General features: G+C 41.3%; 2 protein-coding genes across 3 annotated transcripts in view; both read left to right on the forward strand.

The window, feature by feature from the left end:
* RAB39A (RAB39A, member RAS oncogene family) lies at positions 1–6,649 on the forward strand. Its single transcript, XM_062514635.1, has 2 exons — positions 1–323; positions 6,223–6,649. The coding sequence occupies exons 1-2, from the start codon at positions 1–3 to the stop codon at positions 6,647–6,649; spliced, it is 750 nt and encodes a 249-aa protein (XP_062370619.1).
* A 9,593-nt stretch (positions 6,650–16,242) lies between these two features.
* Positions 16,243–20,406, forward strand: part of CUL5 (cullin 5) — a 30,814-nt gene continuing 26,650 nt past the window's right edge. The window contains exon 1 of one of the 2 annotated variants that reach the window (XM_062487577.1): positions 16,243–16,317. In XM_062487577.1, coding sequence (XP_062343561.1) covers positions 16,294–16,317 — 24 coding nt within the window. In that variant the 5' untranslated portion in view covers positions 16,243–16,293. Of the gene's footprint in view, positions 16,318–16,360; positions 16,993–20,406 lie in introns of those variants that run through there. The other variant, XM_062487576.1, reaches the window with a different exon arrangement.

The raw sequence follows: 20,406 nt of genomic DNA on the forward strand, positions 1-20,406 counted from the left end.
ATGCCGGGCGTGGGGGCGATCGGGGCGCGGTGCAGGCACCGGCCGCGCAGGAGCCCCAGGAAAAGCCCCAAGGCGGAGCCGGGCCAGGCCGGGGCCGCCATGGACGCGGCCATCTGGATCTACCAGTTTCGGCTGATCGTGCTGGGAGACTCCACCGTGGGCAAGTCCTGCCTCTTGCACCGCTTCACCGAGGGCCGCTTCCCGGGGCCGCTGCACTCCGACCCCACCGTGGGGGTGGACTTCTTCTCCCGGCTGGTGGAGATCGAGCCCGGCAAGAGGATCAAGCTGCAGCTTTGGGACACGGCGGGGCAGGAGCGGTTCAGGTACGGGACCTGGGATCTTACCCACACCCCCTCCCGCCCGCTCCCCAACCTGCCGACCTCCGGGCACACCCTGCTGCCCTCCCGGCACTGTAGCCTCCTCATCCGACCCATCTCCTGACCCAAGGACTTTGCCTTGCCCCCCTAGCACATTTCCCCGTACCCATTTGGTTGCTGTGCCCCAAAGGAGTCCTCCACCCCATTGTTTGCCAGTGATCCTAGCCCTGTGGCCCACCATCCTTCTTGCCCCACTTCCCACAAGTTCCTTCCCAGGAGTTTCCTTCCCCACCCTTTCCCTTCAGGTACACCAGGGAACAGCTACCCTTCTTCCATCTCTCACTGTAGGGTAACAAGTGGCCTTATCCTGTTTCTTGTCCCCTCCCTCATCTTTCCCCTGAAGTCCGGGACCTAACATAGCGATCCCTCCAGCACATTCTTTCTGTGGTGCAGGAGGCCTCTGCCTAACTCTGCATTTCTTACTTTGTCATCACCTCCAAACTCATCCTCCCCTGCAGTATTTCGCTCTGCCATTAAATCTCCCTCCCATGCAATCTGGAGACCAGGCCACCTCCCAGCTCTTCCTCCTTCCAGCACAGCAGCAGTGCAGCTGTGGCACTGTGGAAGCCACTGGACAGCCAGCTACCGTCCCTTATTAGGGACGGCCTTCTGCACCTGCTGTGCATTTATTGTTGCCAGGAGTCTTCGTTAATACTGCTACCATTTATAATGTAGCTAAACTAGCTCAAACGCTGCACTGAGTATTGAATACTCTCCTTCCTTCCCTCTGTTACAAACAGTAGCAGAACTACTCTCTTTTCCTCCCCCAGAAAAGGCTCAGTCATTTCCCAGTTTACAAGGTGATACTGTCACACACTCTTGTGTCTCTCTTGTATCTGTAGTGCTTGCCACTTCAGGCAAGTTGTGCATGGGTTTTAGTTTGGACTTGGGGTTCAATAGATAGTAATTCATGGCACGGGCAAATGCACAGCCCATTTCTGTGTACTCGACCCACACACCTGTTGTTACTGGAATGCTAGCAGGAGGATTGAAATGGGCCCCTTTACGGGTCAGAATCAATTCCTCTATACCCCCTGTCATCTCTTGCAACACTTGTGCAGATTCCCACGCCCAGCTGAAGAGTTGGGATGACACTGTTTTACTGGGGGACAGCAACTTTTTTTTTTTTTTTATTTTATAATAAGCATTGGAATGAAAAAACAAACAACTTTCCCGGGCTTGCATGAGTCACAATTTCAGATGTATTTTTGCAGGTAGGCTTCTGAAGGGTTAGCAAAGAAATTAACAGTGTTAATTGAAAGCTCTTAGCATTTTTTCACCCTCTTTGTGCATTCCAGACAGAATGTAGAATACTTGTAAATAAGTGACTAAGAGTGTATAATCTGTTTATTTTGAATTTGCTGACAAATAGCCAGGATGGCCAATGACAAGACACCTGACTGAAAGTAATGCAAATGCACAGAATCTTGCATACATTTAAAATCAAATTATGGCAATCCTTTAACCCCGGAATGCTCAAGGAATATATACTGATGAGTCATGTAGTCAGCTGCTCTTAAATTTACCTCTGCGTTTTTTCTAATTCTCAGAAGATACAACCTGAAGAAAGTAGTTTTAAATATTTGCATTTGTTTTTCTGCAAAGAGTTTCTTGTCAGTTGGTGCACTGAGTATCATAGTGTATAGTCAGTTTTTCGTTTTGTCAAATAAATTTCAAATATTTTATTTTATTACACCACAGGTTACAGTGTTGCATTCTGTTCTCTGCTGATGGAGAGCACTACAGATCACAAGCAAAGATGATCTTAGGGAAGAGCTAATTACTCCAAGAAGTTATCTAATTCTGGGGAGCACCAAGCAGTTTGCGGTTCTGATTTCCAGTTCTGATCTGGCTCACTTTCACTGGGATTTTAGAGGAGGCAAAACCTGTCTTTAAAGTTCCCTGGGGAGTTCCCTGCATGCAGGGCAAACTGCTAACTGCATAATAACCTCCTTCTTTTGGTCCCAGGCATTAGGGACATTCCCAGGAGAAAAGGAAGGTGTGACACACCTGCCATCACACTCTCTTGAAAGACGTCATGTACTTCCTTGGAGGAATTGTTTGGGAAAAATTCTTACATGTCTCTAGCTCAATGGTGATTCTGTATTTGAACTGGATTTCATGCACTGACTTAGAAATCGTCTTTAACATGCCCTGAAATAGCACCTATTGAATATATTTATTTTGACTTCAGTCAGGCATCACTAAGCAGAACATCCCATTGCCTTAGGTGCCACATGTACGGTAACAACTTAAACAGTATCATATTTAACACCTTACCAGAACAAGAACCTACAGATTTAGGATTTTGTATAGTATAGTAGTGAAGTATAGGCTCAGGTCTGTAATGCAGATTAACATAAATTAAGGGCACATCTTCAGTTTCCTTCTATCTTCAGATCAGTCATTCAGAGCAATCTGCTACTTTGTCTGTGTTTCACATAATCTGTTTTGCTATGATTTTTGTTTGGTTAATTTTCCCGTATTTAAATCTAATAATATATTTAAATCATGAAACCTCCAATGCCATAAAATGCTTGGTAGTGATGCTAAGACTGAGACTTCATTTCAGTAGGGGCAAAATATTGTGGGGATGCTTCCATTAACCGACTTTTTAGTAGACCAAGATATTAGATACATTCTGTTTCTAGAACATCTTGAAAATAAAACAGTATCCTATTCTTTTTCAGTAAGCAATATGGATTTTCAAAATTAATACCATTACAGTGTAGTCTTTAGTCATAGTATAAAAATAACTCTTCAGAATTAGATAAAGCTTTTAGTGAAAGTTTGGTCCATCTGGTAAAGATCTGTAAGATCATAATGAAAAAGAAACACTGTGACTGACTTAAAACCTCCCTAAAACCATAGTCTGATGTGATTATACAAAGAATCATAGAATATCCTGAGTTGGAAGGGACCCACACGGATCATCCAAAGTCCAAATCCTGGCCCTGCACAGGATGACCCCAAGAATCACATCATGTGCTTGAGAACATTGTCCAAATATGCTTCTTGAACTCTGCCAGGCTGGTGCTGTGACCAGTTCCCCAGGGAGCCTGTTCCAGCACACAAACACCCTCTGGGTGAAGAACCTTTTCCTGATATCCTCCCCTGACACAGCTTCAGGCCATTCCCTCAGGTCCTGTCACTGTCACCACAGAGCAGAGATCAGTGCCTGCCCCTCCTCTTCCCCTCTCAAGGAAGCTCCAGACTGCAGTGGGGTCTGTCCTCAGTCTCCTCCAGGCTGAACACACCAAGTCACCTCAGCCACTCCCTCATATGGTTTCCTCTCAAGGTTCACCTTTGTTGCCCTTCTTTGGACACTCTCTCTAATTTAATGTCTTTCTCAGACACTTTCTCTAGTTTAATGTCTTTAATGTCTTTCACCCAAACCTGCCCCCAGCTCTCAAGGTGAGGCCACCCCAGCTGAGAGCAGAGCATGACAATCCCCTCCCTTGCCCAGCTGTGATGCTGTCCCTGATGCCCCTCAGGACAGGACTGGCCCTCCTGGCTGCTGGCTCATTAAATGTAAAAGCACTGGGACAGGTTGCATGGGGAAATGGTGGCATCACCATCCCTGTAGTTATTTAAAAGATTTGTAGGTGTGTCAACTCAAAGAAGTGGTAGAGTGGTGGACTGTGCAGTGCAGTGCTGAGTTAACAATCATTGTCAATTATCTTAAAGATTTTCCCCAGCCTAAAAGATTCTCTGATTCTGTGATCTTTTTCTCAGATTTTAGAAAACCACCTAACATGATATTGTATGTATTGATGTTTCTTTAAAAATTTTGTGTTGCTTTTTTTTATTATATTCTGCAATATATTCACCCAGCTATTGTGATGTACAGCACGAAGTTACAGGATAGTTTTTAGCCATCTCCATTAAAATAAATACATACACATAATTCAGTAGAACAGCTTAGATCATCAGCTACTGTAAATTAGCACATCTCTGCAGAAGGGACTTGCAAGAGATAAGGGCACTGGCTGCTGTGTATAAGCATCCAAAAACACACATAGGGCCGTGTTTCAGTACTCCAGTTCATAGATACACGATGCAGCATTTTTTTAATGTAGAAATACTTGGCAGATGATGCGTTGCATTTTCAATACTAGCCTACTTTCTGTCCTGGCTAATGCATTTCTTTGTTTTCAAGGTTTGGAGTGGGAGCAGGGCTGGGGTCTTTTTGTTTGGTTTTTTTTTTGTTTGTTTGTTTTTGGGGTTTTTTTTGTTTGTTTGTTTTGGGTTTTTTATAATAAAAGTAGGTTGTATTAGCTCTCATTTCTCCATATCAAATTGCATTTTTGTCATCCATATTTGCTCTTACTAGAAGTACCTGAATTATTTTTTCTACCTTCATCTGTGTTTGCAGACACTCTAGAGGGAAAAAATATGGTTAAGAAAACTAGAAACAGATCCTTACGGCACCTGTATTTAATACATCACAAAATGTGACAAGCCTCACTTACGGTCTTAAAAAATTTTGTTAAACAGTGTGCTATTTTTCATATCCAGGCCTTTTAAATTAATCTGAGGTTAAGATCCTGTTGCCTTCACATTCAGAGAGACACTGCATGGACTCTGTTGCTGGGAATGTAGAAAAGATCTTTCTAAACATTAGGAGAAACAGTCCCTCCCTCTTTTCTAAATAAAACCATTTCAAATGCTGTTTGTTGTGGCTAAATGAATTTAGATATGCCAAGAAATCTAAGTCTTCTTTATCTGTGCACTTAGCTATCTGTAATATTGCTGCTAATCATACCTCTGTGTTCAAACTGTTATCAAAAACTTTATGAAGTGTGATGAACTGAGAATTGGAGGGAGCTATTGTTATAGAAAGTTGTGCTACTGTGTACAGTTCATCCTGATTCCATGTATTTATGCCAGCAACTAGTGCTTGTGTATATTCCTTTAAAATGTCTCTTCTCACCTTCTCTATTCTCTCCTACTGCTTATGATTAGAGACTTGAAATAATTGTTTAGTTCCTGTATCTTTCACTCTCTCTCTCTACATTGTAACTTTTTACCTTATTCTAGAGCACATTAAATTTTTTTCCAACCAGAAGAAGAGTTTCCTATTTCCAAAATTCCTTCCAGTGAACGTTCTGGAGCTTAGAGGGCTCAAAATTAGAAAATAATTCTTGCCAGAACTCACGCCAAAAAACTGTAAATGTATAAAATATAAAGAGCTTTTGAACGTCTGTGTGAGAGAGGTGCTGGAGGAAGATGTGTCCCTTGCCTGTAATAAGTGTTTGCCCAGCTCACTCAAAACTTTTGGACAGCTTTGTTCAAGGAGTTTCCTTTCTCTGCCTGCTAGCTGTTGACTTCTGCAAGCATGAAGAGTTATGATTGTCTATATAAACATTCTTTTAAAGAATGTTTCTGCAAGGAATGCAAAAGGATATGCTTGAACATTGGCAAGTTTGGGCTCCAGGTTTCTTGACATATGTGTACATATTTCAGTCTGAAATAATTGATTAGAACAAAGTGAAGTGCATGTTTATGTGAAGCTGAAGGACTCAGACTTTACACCAAGGGTATATGTCTTTTCTTCTGTGGACATGTCCCACAGTTTGCTAATAAAGACCACTTTACAGAATAACTCAGCATTCAATATTTGCCATAGAGGTGTTGGTTTCAGAAATGTTTAGAAAGTGAATTTTGAATGTAGGAAAAATAGTAGTCTAGTAGATAAATTAATAAATTTCAATCAGCTTTAAACAAAGAAAGTTATTTAATAAAACTTACAAGAGATTAAAAACACATTGCCATATGGAAAAGTAATTGCTTTATTAATAAAGTGAAAATGCATTTTAATTTTCCTTTTTCTTACCCTTCATAGATCAATAACACGCTCTTATTATCGCAATTCTGTGGGTGGCCTACTGGTATTTGACATCACAAATCGACGATCTTTTGAACATGTGAAGGACTGGCTGGAAGAAGCAAAAATGCACGTGCAGCCCTTTCAGATTGTGTTCCTGTTAGTAGGGCACAAATGTGACTTAGTGTCACAGCGTGAGGTTACAAGAGAAGAAGCTGAAAAACTGTCATCTGACTGTGGTATGAAATATATAGAAACTTCAGCAAAAGATGCCACAAATGTTGAGGAGTCCTTTACAATTCTTACGCGAGACATCTATGAACTTGTAAAAAATGGAGAAATCTCAATACAAGATGGATGGGAAGGTGTCAAGAGCGGCTTTGTTCCAAATGTTGTACATTCATCAGAAGAAGCTGTAAAGCCCAGGAGACAGTGCATCTGCTGAGTTTGTAGCATGCCAAAGAGCCCATGGGGTGTTCAGAAGATGATGCCCATCTAAATGACAACAAAAAAAAAATTGAAACAATATTAGATCATGGCATAGCTGAATCATAGAACAGTAATTTGGTTTTGTGTCCTTCTGTCAAGGTTATAATCCATAACACTTTAAGTGCTTTTTTTTCTTTGCAGAGTACAATAACTTCATGTGGTCTTCAGGAAAAGAAATTGCATATTGCTAAAGGGAAAACTAATTCTATAGCAAGACACTGAGAAAGTGCAATAATCATCATGACGACATCCTTGCTCGGGCTTTTTATTTTGAATACTGTTTAAAATCAAGTCTTGTTAGATGAAGATCAGATGAGCTCATTACTTTTGTTCATCCTGCCTTAGCTTTGGGCAAGAAAATATACCTTATACTTTTTTAATGTGATTCTTGACTCAAGTGCAGGGCTGCTAAGGATCATTAAAGTTTAAAATACTGTAGAATTTGATAATAAAAATAACTCTAAGGAAAACAAACTGAAAGATTGCTCCAATAGAAAACACTTTTGATATGACAATGGATACAAGCCTTACTAAAGAAAAAGAATGTTTTAGAAAAGATTTATTTGTATACGAAAATGGGGAATAGAAACAATGGAACTTATTATTAAATATTTTCTGAATTGCCAATGAAACTAAACATAACATCACATATGATCCAGCTGTTATTTGACTTGTATACGAAACAGCTTTCCCAACCACTGGAGTTACATTTCAGCGGCCAGATCCTCAGCTGGGTAATTGTCATCATCACACTGATGCCTACAGAATTACGTTAACTTACACAAACAAATTCCATATTAGCTTTAAAAAATAAACCTACTTCTAACTAGAAGTAAAAAAAGTTCAAAAGTGCTGCAACCTGTGAGAACCCAGGCCTTAAATTTGAATAGAGAAAGGACAGTTTTATTCTTAGCCAGCAAATGTTAAACTGTTGTTTAAAAATGGAAGGTTTTAAACTAAAATCATTGCAAATTGAGCATTTGGAGAGGAGAGAATTTCTAAAATAATGCTCATCTACAGAGAGAAAAGTTAGAGAACTCCTGTTCTAAGAAAGAAACCCATAACTGCTTTTAGTAACAACAGTAGGACAAATCTGTGATCATGTAGCATTTTACTGAGCTTGGAGTCATCTTCCTACTCCTCTGAATATAACACACACTAGCTATATGCAAACTAGGTCTAGCACGCAAATACCAAATAAATTTATTTCTATTTTATTGTAGTAGTATAAAAGATTACTTGATCTCCAGAGTTAATAAGCATCTACAAATTATCTGGCATACTCATAACCACCAAACATCAAGCCAGTTATTTTCATATAAAAGTGTGTACAATTAATCATGTACAGTCCTCCTTTTTCAAGATCAGGCAACAAGCCTATCTAATCTAATTTTCTTCTTCAACAAGATTGGTTTTCTCTCAGGTTACTTTTATATTCTTTTACAATCCTTTTTTGAATATTTTGTAGTATGAAGACAGGTTGTTTGGTTCCAGTTACTTTATACATTTAGGGCAACTAAAATCATTGACTTCAAAGGGAACTAAAAGTTTAAGTTTTTCTGAAGCTTGAGTCTTACTTGCACTGAGGCACAGTTACACAGTCATGGAAGGGTACAGAGGCCTTAATATAAACAGGAATCAGCCTTAATTCATTAACAAATACTACAGTTAATTCTTGTCTAAGCATGCCACAGAGTAATTGCTGTGAGCCTGATTCTCTACTGAATGGCACGTATTGACACCAAATCAACTTTGTTTGGAGGGTATTTTAAGTATATATCTATGTTCTTTATAAAGTAAACATGACTACAGATACCAAAAGGTAGTGCAGAATCAGTCTCTGTGCATTTGACACTGATTCCCTTATGATATAAGGCTTGTGTTGTGCATCTCAGAAGACCTCTTTGTTGCTTAATTAATTTATTTAATTAACTAAATCAGTGACTGGGAAGTCAACAGACCCAAAGTCTACCACTGGTTCACTGTGTGTTTCTAAGCAAAGCATTTGCAGTTTTTGTGCCTCACCTTCTGTATCTCAAATGCAGAGATGATTGTTCTTCCTCAAATTCACGAAGACTGCTGAGACCAAATCAGTCTATATGATCTTCAGTCCTGGACTCTATCCTCTGTGTGCTGCCTGCTTTTGAGTATTTAGCACCATGGGATGTAGATACTGGTTTCTCCTGACATACCCAAATAACAATAATAATTAAAAAATTAAAATAGCCTTATAAGTGCCAGGTATTGCTGTGAATCTACATATCATTGCATATTTCATTATTTTTAGATTAAAATCTTGTATCTTACATTTTTCTTCCTGAATACTCTGGAGCCAATGAGCTTTTCATTCTGTATGAAAAAAAAATGGGTTACACTGGGTGGGAAAGGACTGGGAGAAGAGGGGGGTGTAGGGGAGGTATGCACAGAGAAATAAACCATCATCAGAGCAGAGCCTTAATCTCTGTTGTCAATGTTGTACCTGTGGTGTCACATTTATTACACTGGGAATAGAGCTTTTAACCAAGTTCAACTGTGTAAGGAACTGGTATTGGCAATGCAACTAGAAGAGAAGTTCACTACATTTTGAAGTACTGCGCACATAGTTGTCTTATTTGTAATTCCGAAAAATGTAGATTAACATGTACTTTCAAACATTGTCTGTCTTTATGATACATTAAACCTCTACTGTATCTTCTCACTACACACTTGCACTTGATAGAAATGTGTGATAAACATATAATTTGTCAAAATGCATCATTTTCAGATGCTTTGCAGCATGATATGTAAGTAAACAGCTTGAATAAGCTGTAGAATGAGTTATAGTTCAGTGCATGTATATTCTTTTTCCCCCCAAGGAAGCATGAATATTGACAACAAAATTAAATTCCCAGAAATTACAGAAATTAGATTAATCTTACTTGGTAGCTAAATTTAAAAAATAAAAAAAATATTTAATAGGAAAACACAAACTTTGCAAATTAAGATTTGGCCAGTCCAAGTTAGGAAATGGAAAATGTTGAAAAATTTTGACAAAGGTTTTATTTGGATTCATAAGCCTGGAAAATGAACGCATAAAAAGTATAGTTTCGGACTCCTAAAATGTTTAAGTTTTCATCACTTTAAGTTTGATAAAGAAGAGTAAGCATCTTCCTCTACTTATTAAAATACTTTACATGTGAATTCTTAAGATGTTTTAGCTTGTTCATAATTGTATCTGTCCCATGTAAGAAGCAGAAACTAGCTTCATACTTCAGGAACCAACCAAAGAAAAAATTTAGAGGTGGAAAATGTTCTGTTCATTTATGCCTTCAGTATGGAATAGACTCACCAATCTAACTTCAAACTGATGACTGTCCTGTGCTCACAGAAAATGATGGAGGTTTGGCTGAGCCCGAGGCACGCTGTGCTGCCCTGTGCTGAGATCCCTTCTGCCTCAGACCAATGGCTACTGGTACTCAAGCTGCCTGTCTGAAAGCAAGGGTGGGTGGATGTACCATGATCACAGATATTTCAGTCTCAGCATTTCAGCTCCCTTAGGAAGTACATGCTTCATTGCCCTCTTTTTACATAATTAACATCCAGAAAGAGTGCTTTTTCCCTCACTTAAGACCCTGGCACAGTGGGAGCTCCTCCAAGGCTCCACCTTCGCTTTTTACACAGAGCTGCAAAAGAAATTTCAGCAGCCTTTACTTAGTCTTGAAGAAAAAGAAGAAAGACTGAGGGTTTGTTCTCTACATGGGCATGGAACCTTACCACAAACACAATGGACTGTTTAGGAAATAATTAAATTTCAAAAAAACAATTGTCAATAGCAAAAATTTGCATTGCTCATTTCTCAGAGTCTAGAGACTATCTTTCAAATAAGTGAATGAAAATAAAATTCTAAAAGAGGAATCACCCATTGCCCTCCAAGGCTATTGGGAATAGCAGGCTCTTTATGGGTGGGTAGGTAAATCTTCATTTAAACTCAAACTGAGGAATACAAAATCCCAATCCTGAGCTGCTAGAGTGAATCACTGTCTTTGAAAGTATTTATTTCATTTACTTCTCAGAGAAAGTAACGTTTTGCTCTAGGCCTGAGTTGTGCAGGGATGGATGCTCAGTGTGTAATCAGCAGAGAGATGACTGTTGCCTGGAAGCAGTGCCGGGAAGCAGCCGACAGCAGCCCCCAGCAGCCTCACAGTGCAGCTCAAACTGAGGTTGACTGATCACAGGCTGCCAAAGGCTCACCTTGCAGCTGAACAGCGTCTATGGAAAGGTAGCAGCAGAAGTAGCAAATCCAAAGTCTGTACATTGTAAATAAGAGCAATGTCTTGGTAAAGAAACTGGCATTTCAGCTACACTTCAATTGCTGCCATTCCTCATTGCTGAGGCTTCAAATCTGTGCAATCTATGCAAACTGAGATTTCCTGCTCCATGAAAATTGTAGGAGGACAAACCGAGCCTCCTGTAGCAATAAAATCAGTCACCAGGGAGTGAGCTGCACAAGATAAGGGTGGAAGGAGGACACAGATAATTTCTTCCATCCCTGCACAGCCCTGGGGGAGAAGCAAGACTAACCACTGCCTGAGCCCTTAAGACCCTGTAGAAATATCCATTGCTGTAGTGGGACTTGTGGGATGAAAGAAAGCGCCAAGGACCTGGGGTCGGCACAGAGTTGCAGGCTACTGACTCCCTAACTCCAGCACTCCCTAAGGATAGGTTACCTCTGTGGCACAGCTGCAGGAATGTGTTGGGTATAACTCCATGCTGGCACTATGGCTACACTGTATAAAGGCAAATGCCTACATGGCAGGCTTTTCCCCCTTTCACCTTCTCTCCCACGTGGTTTCTTTACAGTAATGGACTGCCAGAAGAGGTGTCTGGCACCAAGGTCTGACAGTGAGCAGGGCAATAGTTGAAAATTTTAGTGGTACTTGCTAAGTATTAAAGTACTAAAACTGAGGGGAGGAATTGTGGAAAATATTCCAGTCATAATCTTAGTAATAAAAATCTTTCAAGGCTGGCACTGCACTGCAGCACCTTTGAGAATTGTCCATTTTGGTTAAGTTTTCAATGCCAAGGAAACAGTTTGGCTATTTAGTAATAATTTATACTAGTTTGTAATTTAAAAATAATTACTGCATATTATTCAGGGAGAAAAGTCTTCTCTGTGCAGATAATTTTAGTAATTTTGCTGAAACACAGCTTTTGTTGTGTGTCTTAAAAGTACAAGCTATGCCAGGATGTAACTTTAAAATACACAAGTCTCAAATCCCATCAATCAGACCATTGAAATGCACAGTTCATTTTATTGGGATTTTTCTCTGCACAAATCTCTGTGGAAAATAGTCTGTTTCTCAGAGAAGCTCTCAAAACAAAAGAGAGGCAAAAATTATAGAGCACTGAAAAAGAGATGCATATGTGAACAAGTGTCAGAAATGTAGAATATGTTTTTTCTTGCAGTATCCTCTTTCACTCTACCATGCTTCACAGCCAACTGCAGCTCCCCCAGCACATAGTGAATAGAACAGTAAATTTCTAGCTGTCCAAAAAACACTGGGAGATCAAATGTAATTCCCCACAGCAGTTCTCCACAACTCTGTGCTTGGGTGAGAAACAATGGCCACATTCTGCCTAACACATGCCATGTGTTTCTCTGTGTCCCAGGAGGAATTTGGCCTCAACAAAAACCCTCCCGCAGGTTCTGCCTGCAAACAGTCACTCTGCAACACCCCACACCATCCTCAGGGACACTCAGGATAAAAAGAGTAAGGTTTTCCAGCAAGGAAACTATGAGGGAATAGCACTGCGGTCTAAAAATATACATCAGAGAAAAACAAACACCGGGGAGAGAGGTTATTTAAGCTAAAGGACAATGTTGGCATGAGAACAAAGGGGTCATACTGAGATGCACAGGATAGGTGGTTCTGGTGACACTAAGATAGCAAAGCCTTGGGCCACTTTAAGTGAAAGCAACAGTAATCTTTACTGCCACATGCAGGCAATTTCTCCAGAACGTCATTGTTACTAACCGAAAAGGTGAAGTGAAGCCCAGATAGTAAACACAAGTGTTTGCTTACTTGCTGAAATAGAAACAAAGGAGAAGTTTGGGCCCTGACAGTGCTTTTTGCAGCTACAGGTAGACGTCTGATTGTTTTTGCCCTTTTAAAGGGATTGTCTTTGGTGACTCATGGCACATTTTGTGCAATGAGGTCATTGTGACATCCACAGCAGTGATAAACAAGAATTTCCCACTGAAAGAAACACTGTAAGTTGTAGCATCCTTACCGTATTTAACTAGTTTGATGAGAGAAGAGTTTAAAATGGACTAATCAAGCATCACATGTTTTTTCCTTGCATGGACTAAGTGAAGATTAGAAGAAACTATGTTCATCTTATTGGTTCATCTTACTGGTTTCAGGGCATCAGAACAGATTGTAGAAACACATATTTCTCTCTGATGCAACTCATTCAAAGCCTGGAATCAGTTCACTCCAAGACATCTAGAATATTATGATGGTATGAATTCACTGATCACCCAAATCTTAATGAGCTGTTTCTTGCAAATCACTTTGAAGCAGTCTGGGACTGTAATTCCCTCTGCCTTTTACAATACATGCAAAGGATTAAAACTCCAGGTCAACGTAGAACCAATCAATAATTAATATCTTCATTACCAGCAGAATTTAATAATAATCTATTTGTAATAGAATTAAAGCAAATAAAACAGTATTGTGTAACAATGAGCACCCTCAAAGGACCCTGAAGTGGTACTAAAATACTATAAAACCTTAAAACTCATAGATGTCTTTACTTTCCAGAAAATTCATGCACAGATCTTCAGGGAAAAAAAAAACAAAACAATTTAAAGTCACTGTATAAACCATGCAAAATGAGATGCACACTATTTTTAGTGTCAGTAAAAAGCAGCAGTGTTTCCTTGTCTCTCTGCTTCTCAGATGTTCAAGTTCTCTTCATTCCCTGGCTAGCCTATTCATAACTACTACACAAGAGCATATTTGGGCAGGATGCACAAACTCTCATAGTCAGTACAGTCGTTGCTGACCCATCCAGGCCAGCAGCATAAATGTTACATAATGTCTACCAGGTGCTTAAGGGGACTTAGAAAAGACTCCTGGTACACTGGTGCTCCAGCATCCTGGGTACTCCCTAATTTTTGTGGAAACATTTGGTAAGTTTGGATCAAAAGTGCAAATACAGCGAAATCCATCATTTTCAAATATAGCATTTTAAAGCATTGCCCAACTTCATTTAGCTTCAATGTTGGTTAAGCAAAATTTGCAATTATAGCATTCTAATGATTTGTGCTGTGGTTTTGTACTCTAAGCCTTGCATCAAAGGGACTTGAGATGAAATACTCTATAGTAGTTAATTTTCTGGCTCTGTGTATCAAAAGCAGTTTATAAACACCACTGCATTGTTGCATTAATAGCAAACATGTACTAAAGAAAGAAACTAATAGAAAATGAAAATAACAAAAATTATTAAATAATTGGAAATGTTCACATTTTTTAAGGGTTTGGGCAAAAGAGAATGAATCAGTTCCTAGAGTAGTGGCTTATGGAAATGGCTGCCTCCATGTCACATTCTGTAGAATATTTACCTGTATCTCAGCTTCTCTGGTACTTACTTACCTGTAGCATAATGCACAGACTGGGCTGTGGAGAGGCTGAAGAACAATGCACAGTGCACACTTTTTACTGCCCCTGCTGGAGGCCTCCTAACTTCAGCATTGTTGTAGAATATAAGTGCAATGGAAAGTGCATAATACAATTAGATCTATATTGCATAATTATATATTATATGCAAAACTGTATAATCATGTCCATTATGTGTGCAATAAATACCATATACTTAAACACTGACAGCATAGAACATATAATAACAGCAAAGAAAAAAATAATAAACTAATTGGAGTATTTGGAAGCTGGAAACCTCGTCAAAATAGGAGATTATTCAACACCTCCTTTTCATTTCTCAGTTAAAAGAAGGCCTTAATATTACCATCATCATTTATTCATTTAATAAGGCTGCAGGCCACATTTGGTCAGCATTATCAAAACTTTCACAACAGTATACATATTTCTTAAATATTTTGTTATAGCTTTTCTTACACTTCAGGGTCCCTATCCTGTGCAATACAAATTTAGCTTCAAATCCTGTGCCCCAGGAGAGATGAAGGGAGAGCTGCCATTGCTGGTGGCCAGTGGTGTGGCTGCCCATGTTAATGAATCAGGGCAAACCAGGTTGAACAGGAAGCATCAGCTCTCAGGGCCCTGAGCCTGTATGAAAAGCTTGGTGAAATTTTCTTCAAGGTAAATTTTTAAGCAAAGGCTAAATGTTTTAAGAGAAAATTGAGATTCTGTTTTATAAAAAGATTCTGTTTAAAAAAAAAACAATAAACAATCAAAAAACCAAACCCTGAATTTTTCCAAATCCTTCTCAAAAAGTGCCTAAATGTATACTTTTCCTACTAAATATTCCCTTGTATTGGACTCTTGTGATGAACCTTGTGTGTCCCTTCCAACTCTGAAGATGCGGCTATCACAGAACCACACAACGGGTCAGACTGGAAAGGACCACGGGGGATCATCTGGTCCAACCTCCCTGCTCAAGCAGGGCCGTCCTTGAGCACAGGGCACAGAATTGTGTCCAGACTGTTCTTGAATTCTCCGGTGAGGGAAACTCTGCAACTTCACTGGGCAAACTGTTCCAGCGCTCGGTCACCCTCACAGCAAAAGAAGTTCTTCCTTATGTTCAGGTGGAACTTCTGCGTCCTTTGTCTCTTTTGTCTCAATTGCTCGGCACCACGGAGAAGAGCCTAGTCCATCCTCCTGACACCCTTCCTACAGATACTTACACCTTAACGACGCTGTAAACGCAACACTTGCGGCAACTGGCGCCGGAGGCTGGGGTGGTAGGGCAGCGCCTTGTCTCAGCAGCACCGGGCTCAGTGCGGGGGGAAGCCCCCGTGAGGGGCTGTGCCCGCTCCCTCCGGCCGGGCCGGGGCCGCAGCACCCGCGGGTCAGCACGGCGCGACGGGGTGGGTGGGTTGGTTGGTTGGTAAGTTAGTTTAGTTAGTTAGTTAGTTAGTTTAGTTAGTTGTCACGTTATTTCTGTGCTAATAAACCACAGCGCCCCAGCCCGCGGGGGCCGTGAGGGCAGCGGAGCCGGGGCCGGGCGGCGCGGGCGGCGGGCCGGCAGGGGGCGCTGCAGGCGGGGCCCGCAGCCGCGCTGGGCGGCGGGGCCGCTCCCGGCGCCGCATCATGTGGGCCCGGCCCCTTCCATGGAGCCGCGGCCGCCGAGCGCCGCCCGGGCGGACGCCGCCATGAGGCTCTGAGGGGTGGCTGCGTGCGGAGCGCCCGGCCGGTCCCAGCGCTGCCGAGCTCGCCGAGCCTCGCCGCGGGACAGGGAAGCCCAACGCTGAGGCCGCCGCCGCCGCCGCTGCTGCTGCTGCTGCTGCCGCCGCCGCCGCGGGTCCGGCCGGCCGGGCGGGCGGCCCGGGGCCATGTAAAGCGGCAGCGGCCGGTGGGAGCCGAGCCGAACTCGAGCAGAGAAGCCGCCGCTGCCGGCCGGGAAGGCCCCGCAGTGGGGATCATGGCGACGTCTAATCTCTTAAAGGTGAGAGCGGGGCCCGGCCGAGTCCTGCGGGAGGAGGGGGGAGGCGGCGGGGCCGGGCGGCCCTGCGGGCGGGCGGGCGGCCGGACCGGGCAGGGCGGCGGGGACGGGGGCAGGGCCAGGGTCGGGCCGCGGGTGCCGCTGCCCGGAGTTGCCGCTGCCAGGGGCCCCCCCGCAGGTGAGCGGCCTTGGGCTGCCGGCCTCGGCCCGGCCCGGCCCGGCCCCGCCGGCGGCTGCTGCCTGCTGCCAGCACCGCGCTCCCTGCCCCCGGCTCTCCCTTCCCAAACACGCCTCGTTGGGAAACGGCGTTGCGTCGTGCGGATAGACAGGCACGGTGTCTTCTCTTTGTTTATTTAAGAAAATGAGAGTGTGCGGAAAATGACTTTTAACTTAAACAAAGAGTTGGAAAATGTCTTCGCTGAGGGCAGGTGCCGTTACTGAGGTGGCTACCGTGTTCCTTTTTTTTTTTTTTTTTTTTTTTTGTTAACTGCAGTTTTCCTGCAAAGGAAAACTCCCGGAGGCCTTTCGCTTACCTTAAACAGATTTGCTTCTGTAGTCATATGTTTTCAAGCACTTTCCCGGCGTTTGATGTTCCCCAAGCTTCTGCAGGTTGGAACAGAAGATTTCAGTGGGACAGTCCAGTATTTGAGCTCAGGACTGCCTGTCCTGATCTCTGTGGTATGTATGAGGAGGAGACTGTGTAGCCTTTGAGGCCATGCTAGCACAGGGGAGATGGGCCTGCTTGAAACCACTGTTATTAATGCCTCCTGTAAGTGTTTCTACAACACCAGTTAGCTCTATTGCCAGGATAGGCCTAGGGCAGGCTGCCTGCTTAACTTGAGGAATTGACAATTGAAGATATATATAAATATAGGTATAAGATATATATATATATATATATGTAAGTATAGGTATAAACGTGTTCAGTGCTATGTATTGTAGTTCAGTGTGATCCTGAGGAAGTGCTGCTTGGATTTTATTAACTTGACCTAATTTGGATGTATAAATCTAGCCTGAATCTTCTGGTTTTATTTATTGCTCTGAGACATTCAGTGTGAAGAAATGAGGAATAATTTGTAATTTATCCCATTGCTTCTTTCTGATATTAAAAACTCTATATTAAAAATATGTTTTAAAAAATCTTCCTTGAAATTGAAATTTAATTGAAAGTAATTTTAATTAATTCCTATATATTTTATGCTTGCTAGAGGTTGTTAGATATTTAAGCAGATAATACTAAAAAATACTTTAAAATCTAAAAATGAGGAACCCGAGAACACAGGTGAAAAAAATAATGTTCTGTAGGAAGAAGTGTCCTTTTTGTGCTAAAGCATGTGTTCAGAGCAGGGCTCAGACAGTTTTATCCACTTGTTAATGTTTTAGATGATCTCTTTGCTGTACATCTGAGGATTCCTTGCAAGTCCAATGTGTGCTTTGATGGTACACGTGGTGGGATAGCCGACAATAGATAGGAAAAACATAGGCCTGTAGGATTTGTCAGCATTCCACTTTGGCTATTTTGAAAGAGCAATAAGGACTAAAAACAGAGGCCTTGACTTAGCGGGATGGCTCTTGCCAAACTGAAGTCCTTGTGTTAACTAGTTATGTTTTTGCCACTGGCCTTTGAGTCATCAATATTTTATATTGACAATAAGAGATATATATATATATGCACAGTGTGTTTTAGGAAAAATGCTGCAGAGATATATCTTCTAAAAATAGGCCTTTTTGGTCACTTGGTGTTATTAAGCACTTAACTTACTAATTAGGGAGTTTTCCAGTGACAATAAAGTATGATTCCCACTTTACAGAAGGATAGAATGCACTGTGATTTGACTTTGTTTATAATGGCAGGATAAACCAGTGTGACAATTAGAACTAGGTACGGTCCTTTGTTTCCCAGTTCCACTCATCAGAGTGCTCTCCAAGAAGCAAACAAGTGTTGCCTGGCAGTGTCTTGTCCATCTGAGTCTGTCCAACTTACTCCTGCTTTCGTCTTTAAGGAGAAGAAAAAGCAATGTCTGGACACAGTAAAAATCCCAGGGTAAGAAAGGAGAGCTGTTAAAATCTTTTTTCCATATCATTTCCAAATAGGCCTGCATAATCAAATCTAAGTCTGACAGGTCTTAGTTTTGCCAGCATGAAGAGGACCTGAGTATCTTCTTTTGTTTTCCCTCTTCCTGTTTCAGCTTTCTGCATAGTTGAGAAAATGAAGTGAAATATTCCTTTCTGATTCTATTAACAGATACCAGCTGAATCCAAATCTGACTGGTTGTCATAATTTTAGAGGGCATCATTTAAACTCCACTAGTGCTTAATTTTCCTAATTGTAAATTCTTTTTTTTTTTTTTTTTTAGTGAGTAGCATATTCTTGGAGAGCCTTCTTTAAATGCAAAATTAGAATGACCAGTCGTGTTGAATCTTGGTGAGACAGAACAAAGTGTAGTGTGATGGCAATGCTGCAGTGGCAGCAAGAGCCATTGCAGGGTCAGCTGATGCCTGCCCTACCTGTAGCACAGCTACTCTCCCTCGTTGAGGCAGTGGCTTTTTGGTAGGTGACCAAGCCATTTCTAGTAGAGTCCCCTGGAGTTTTTTGTCTCAAGACACGTGTGATGCTTTTAAAGTGAGGTGCTTCATTTCAGGGGCCCTGTAGGACTTGTAACTTGTTCTCTTTGCAGTGATGATATACTCTAAACCAATTCATCCATGCGACGTGAGAACACTTGAGTTTTTCTGCAGTTTGTGGAGTAGAAAACACCTCAGCTTATTGTAGCACAAAGAAAACCTGTAGCTATATCCATGCTGACAGGTCTTGACACTACTGTAGAGCCTTATTGGAGCTGCCAGCAAATGCAGGAGTCTATCCTTGTAAGATGAACTCCAGCATGATCCTGGTATTAGGAAGAAGCAACAGAAGATGCAACAGTTTTTTTCCCTGGGCTTAAATTAAATGAGAATCACTTATTTACCTTTGCATGAGTTTTAACTGTTTGTCACTGACAGCTAGAAATACATTTGATGTTTTGAATTTTTTGACTTGAAGTATATGTTTCCAGATGTGTATTTTTTTTAAGTTTCTCTGGTTTTGCCTGGCTCTTTGCATTTAGGATATCCTTAAGAAGCTAGGGAGTGTTGCACGCTAGTTAGTTACATACAAAAGCTTTTCCTGTAGCTACTTTTCTGCTTTGACTAGAAACTTGCTACAAGCATTACACTGATTTTTAGAGCTACTTGTAGCAGAGATTAATCAGAGAGTGCTTGTTTCCGTCTAGGACATCACATTTCCTACTCCATCCCTCTGTGAGCTGGCTTTAATATAAATACTGCCTGAAAACAATGTAGTCGTAAAGGTGAAGCTGTTACTCAGATGTAGATCAGATGTACAGTAAGATCTAGGGAATGCTACTTTTCTACAGTACTGTGTAGAGCATCTGGCAGAGACCAGGGCTGAATTTCTGTGTGGCATGAAATAAAGAGAGTACACAGCAAAGAGAGTTCCAAAGAGACATTTTGAGGTTCAAAGGGAGAGTTGCATGAAGGTCTTGGTGTGTTGCCTTGCCTTGTTGTATCTGTTATGTTCAAGTGCTTATGTGTAGAATTGAAGAACAGGGAAAAGTATAATGTGTGAAGTAGCATGTATTTCAAGTAAAGTTTAGTGTTAAAATGGAAATTTTAATCTTTATGAACAAATTTAATTAAGTGAATTTTAAAATATTTTATAAGTGGCATTATTTTTCAAAGAATTAAAATTTAAACACTAGAATGGCTACTTAGCCAGGACATGGCTATCAGCTGTAGTCTGTGTTTTCAGAGAAGATTTGGTAAGTGGAGTAATTTTATTTCATCAAAGCTGTACCTTGTTGTCCTGTTTACCTTTCCTTTGGAACTGTGGTTGGAAGCAAAGTGGGAAAGAAAAATTTCTCAGGAAATACTGCTCAGAAATCGCATGTGTGACTTTGGTAACAACAAAGAATTGCCACTGTTTGACCTCCTCTTCTACTATAAAATCTGTTTTCTCTTGTGCCCTAATAGGGATGGAGTTAATGAGTGGGAATGCTACACAGTAGGTGGTATTTAATGCACCCTTTCTTC

The sequence above is a fragment of the Cinclus cinclus genome, chromosome 2 (assembly GCF_963662255.1).
Source record: "Cinclus cinclus chromosome 2, bCinCin1.1, whole genome shotgun sequence".
Lineage (NCBI taxonomy): Eukaryota > Metazoa > Chordata > Aves > Passeriformes > Cinclidae > Cinclus > Cinclus cinclus.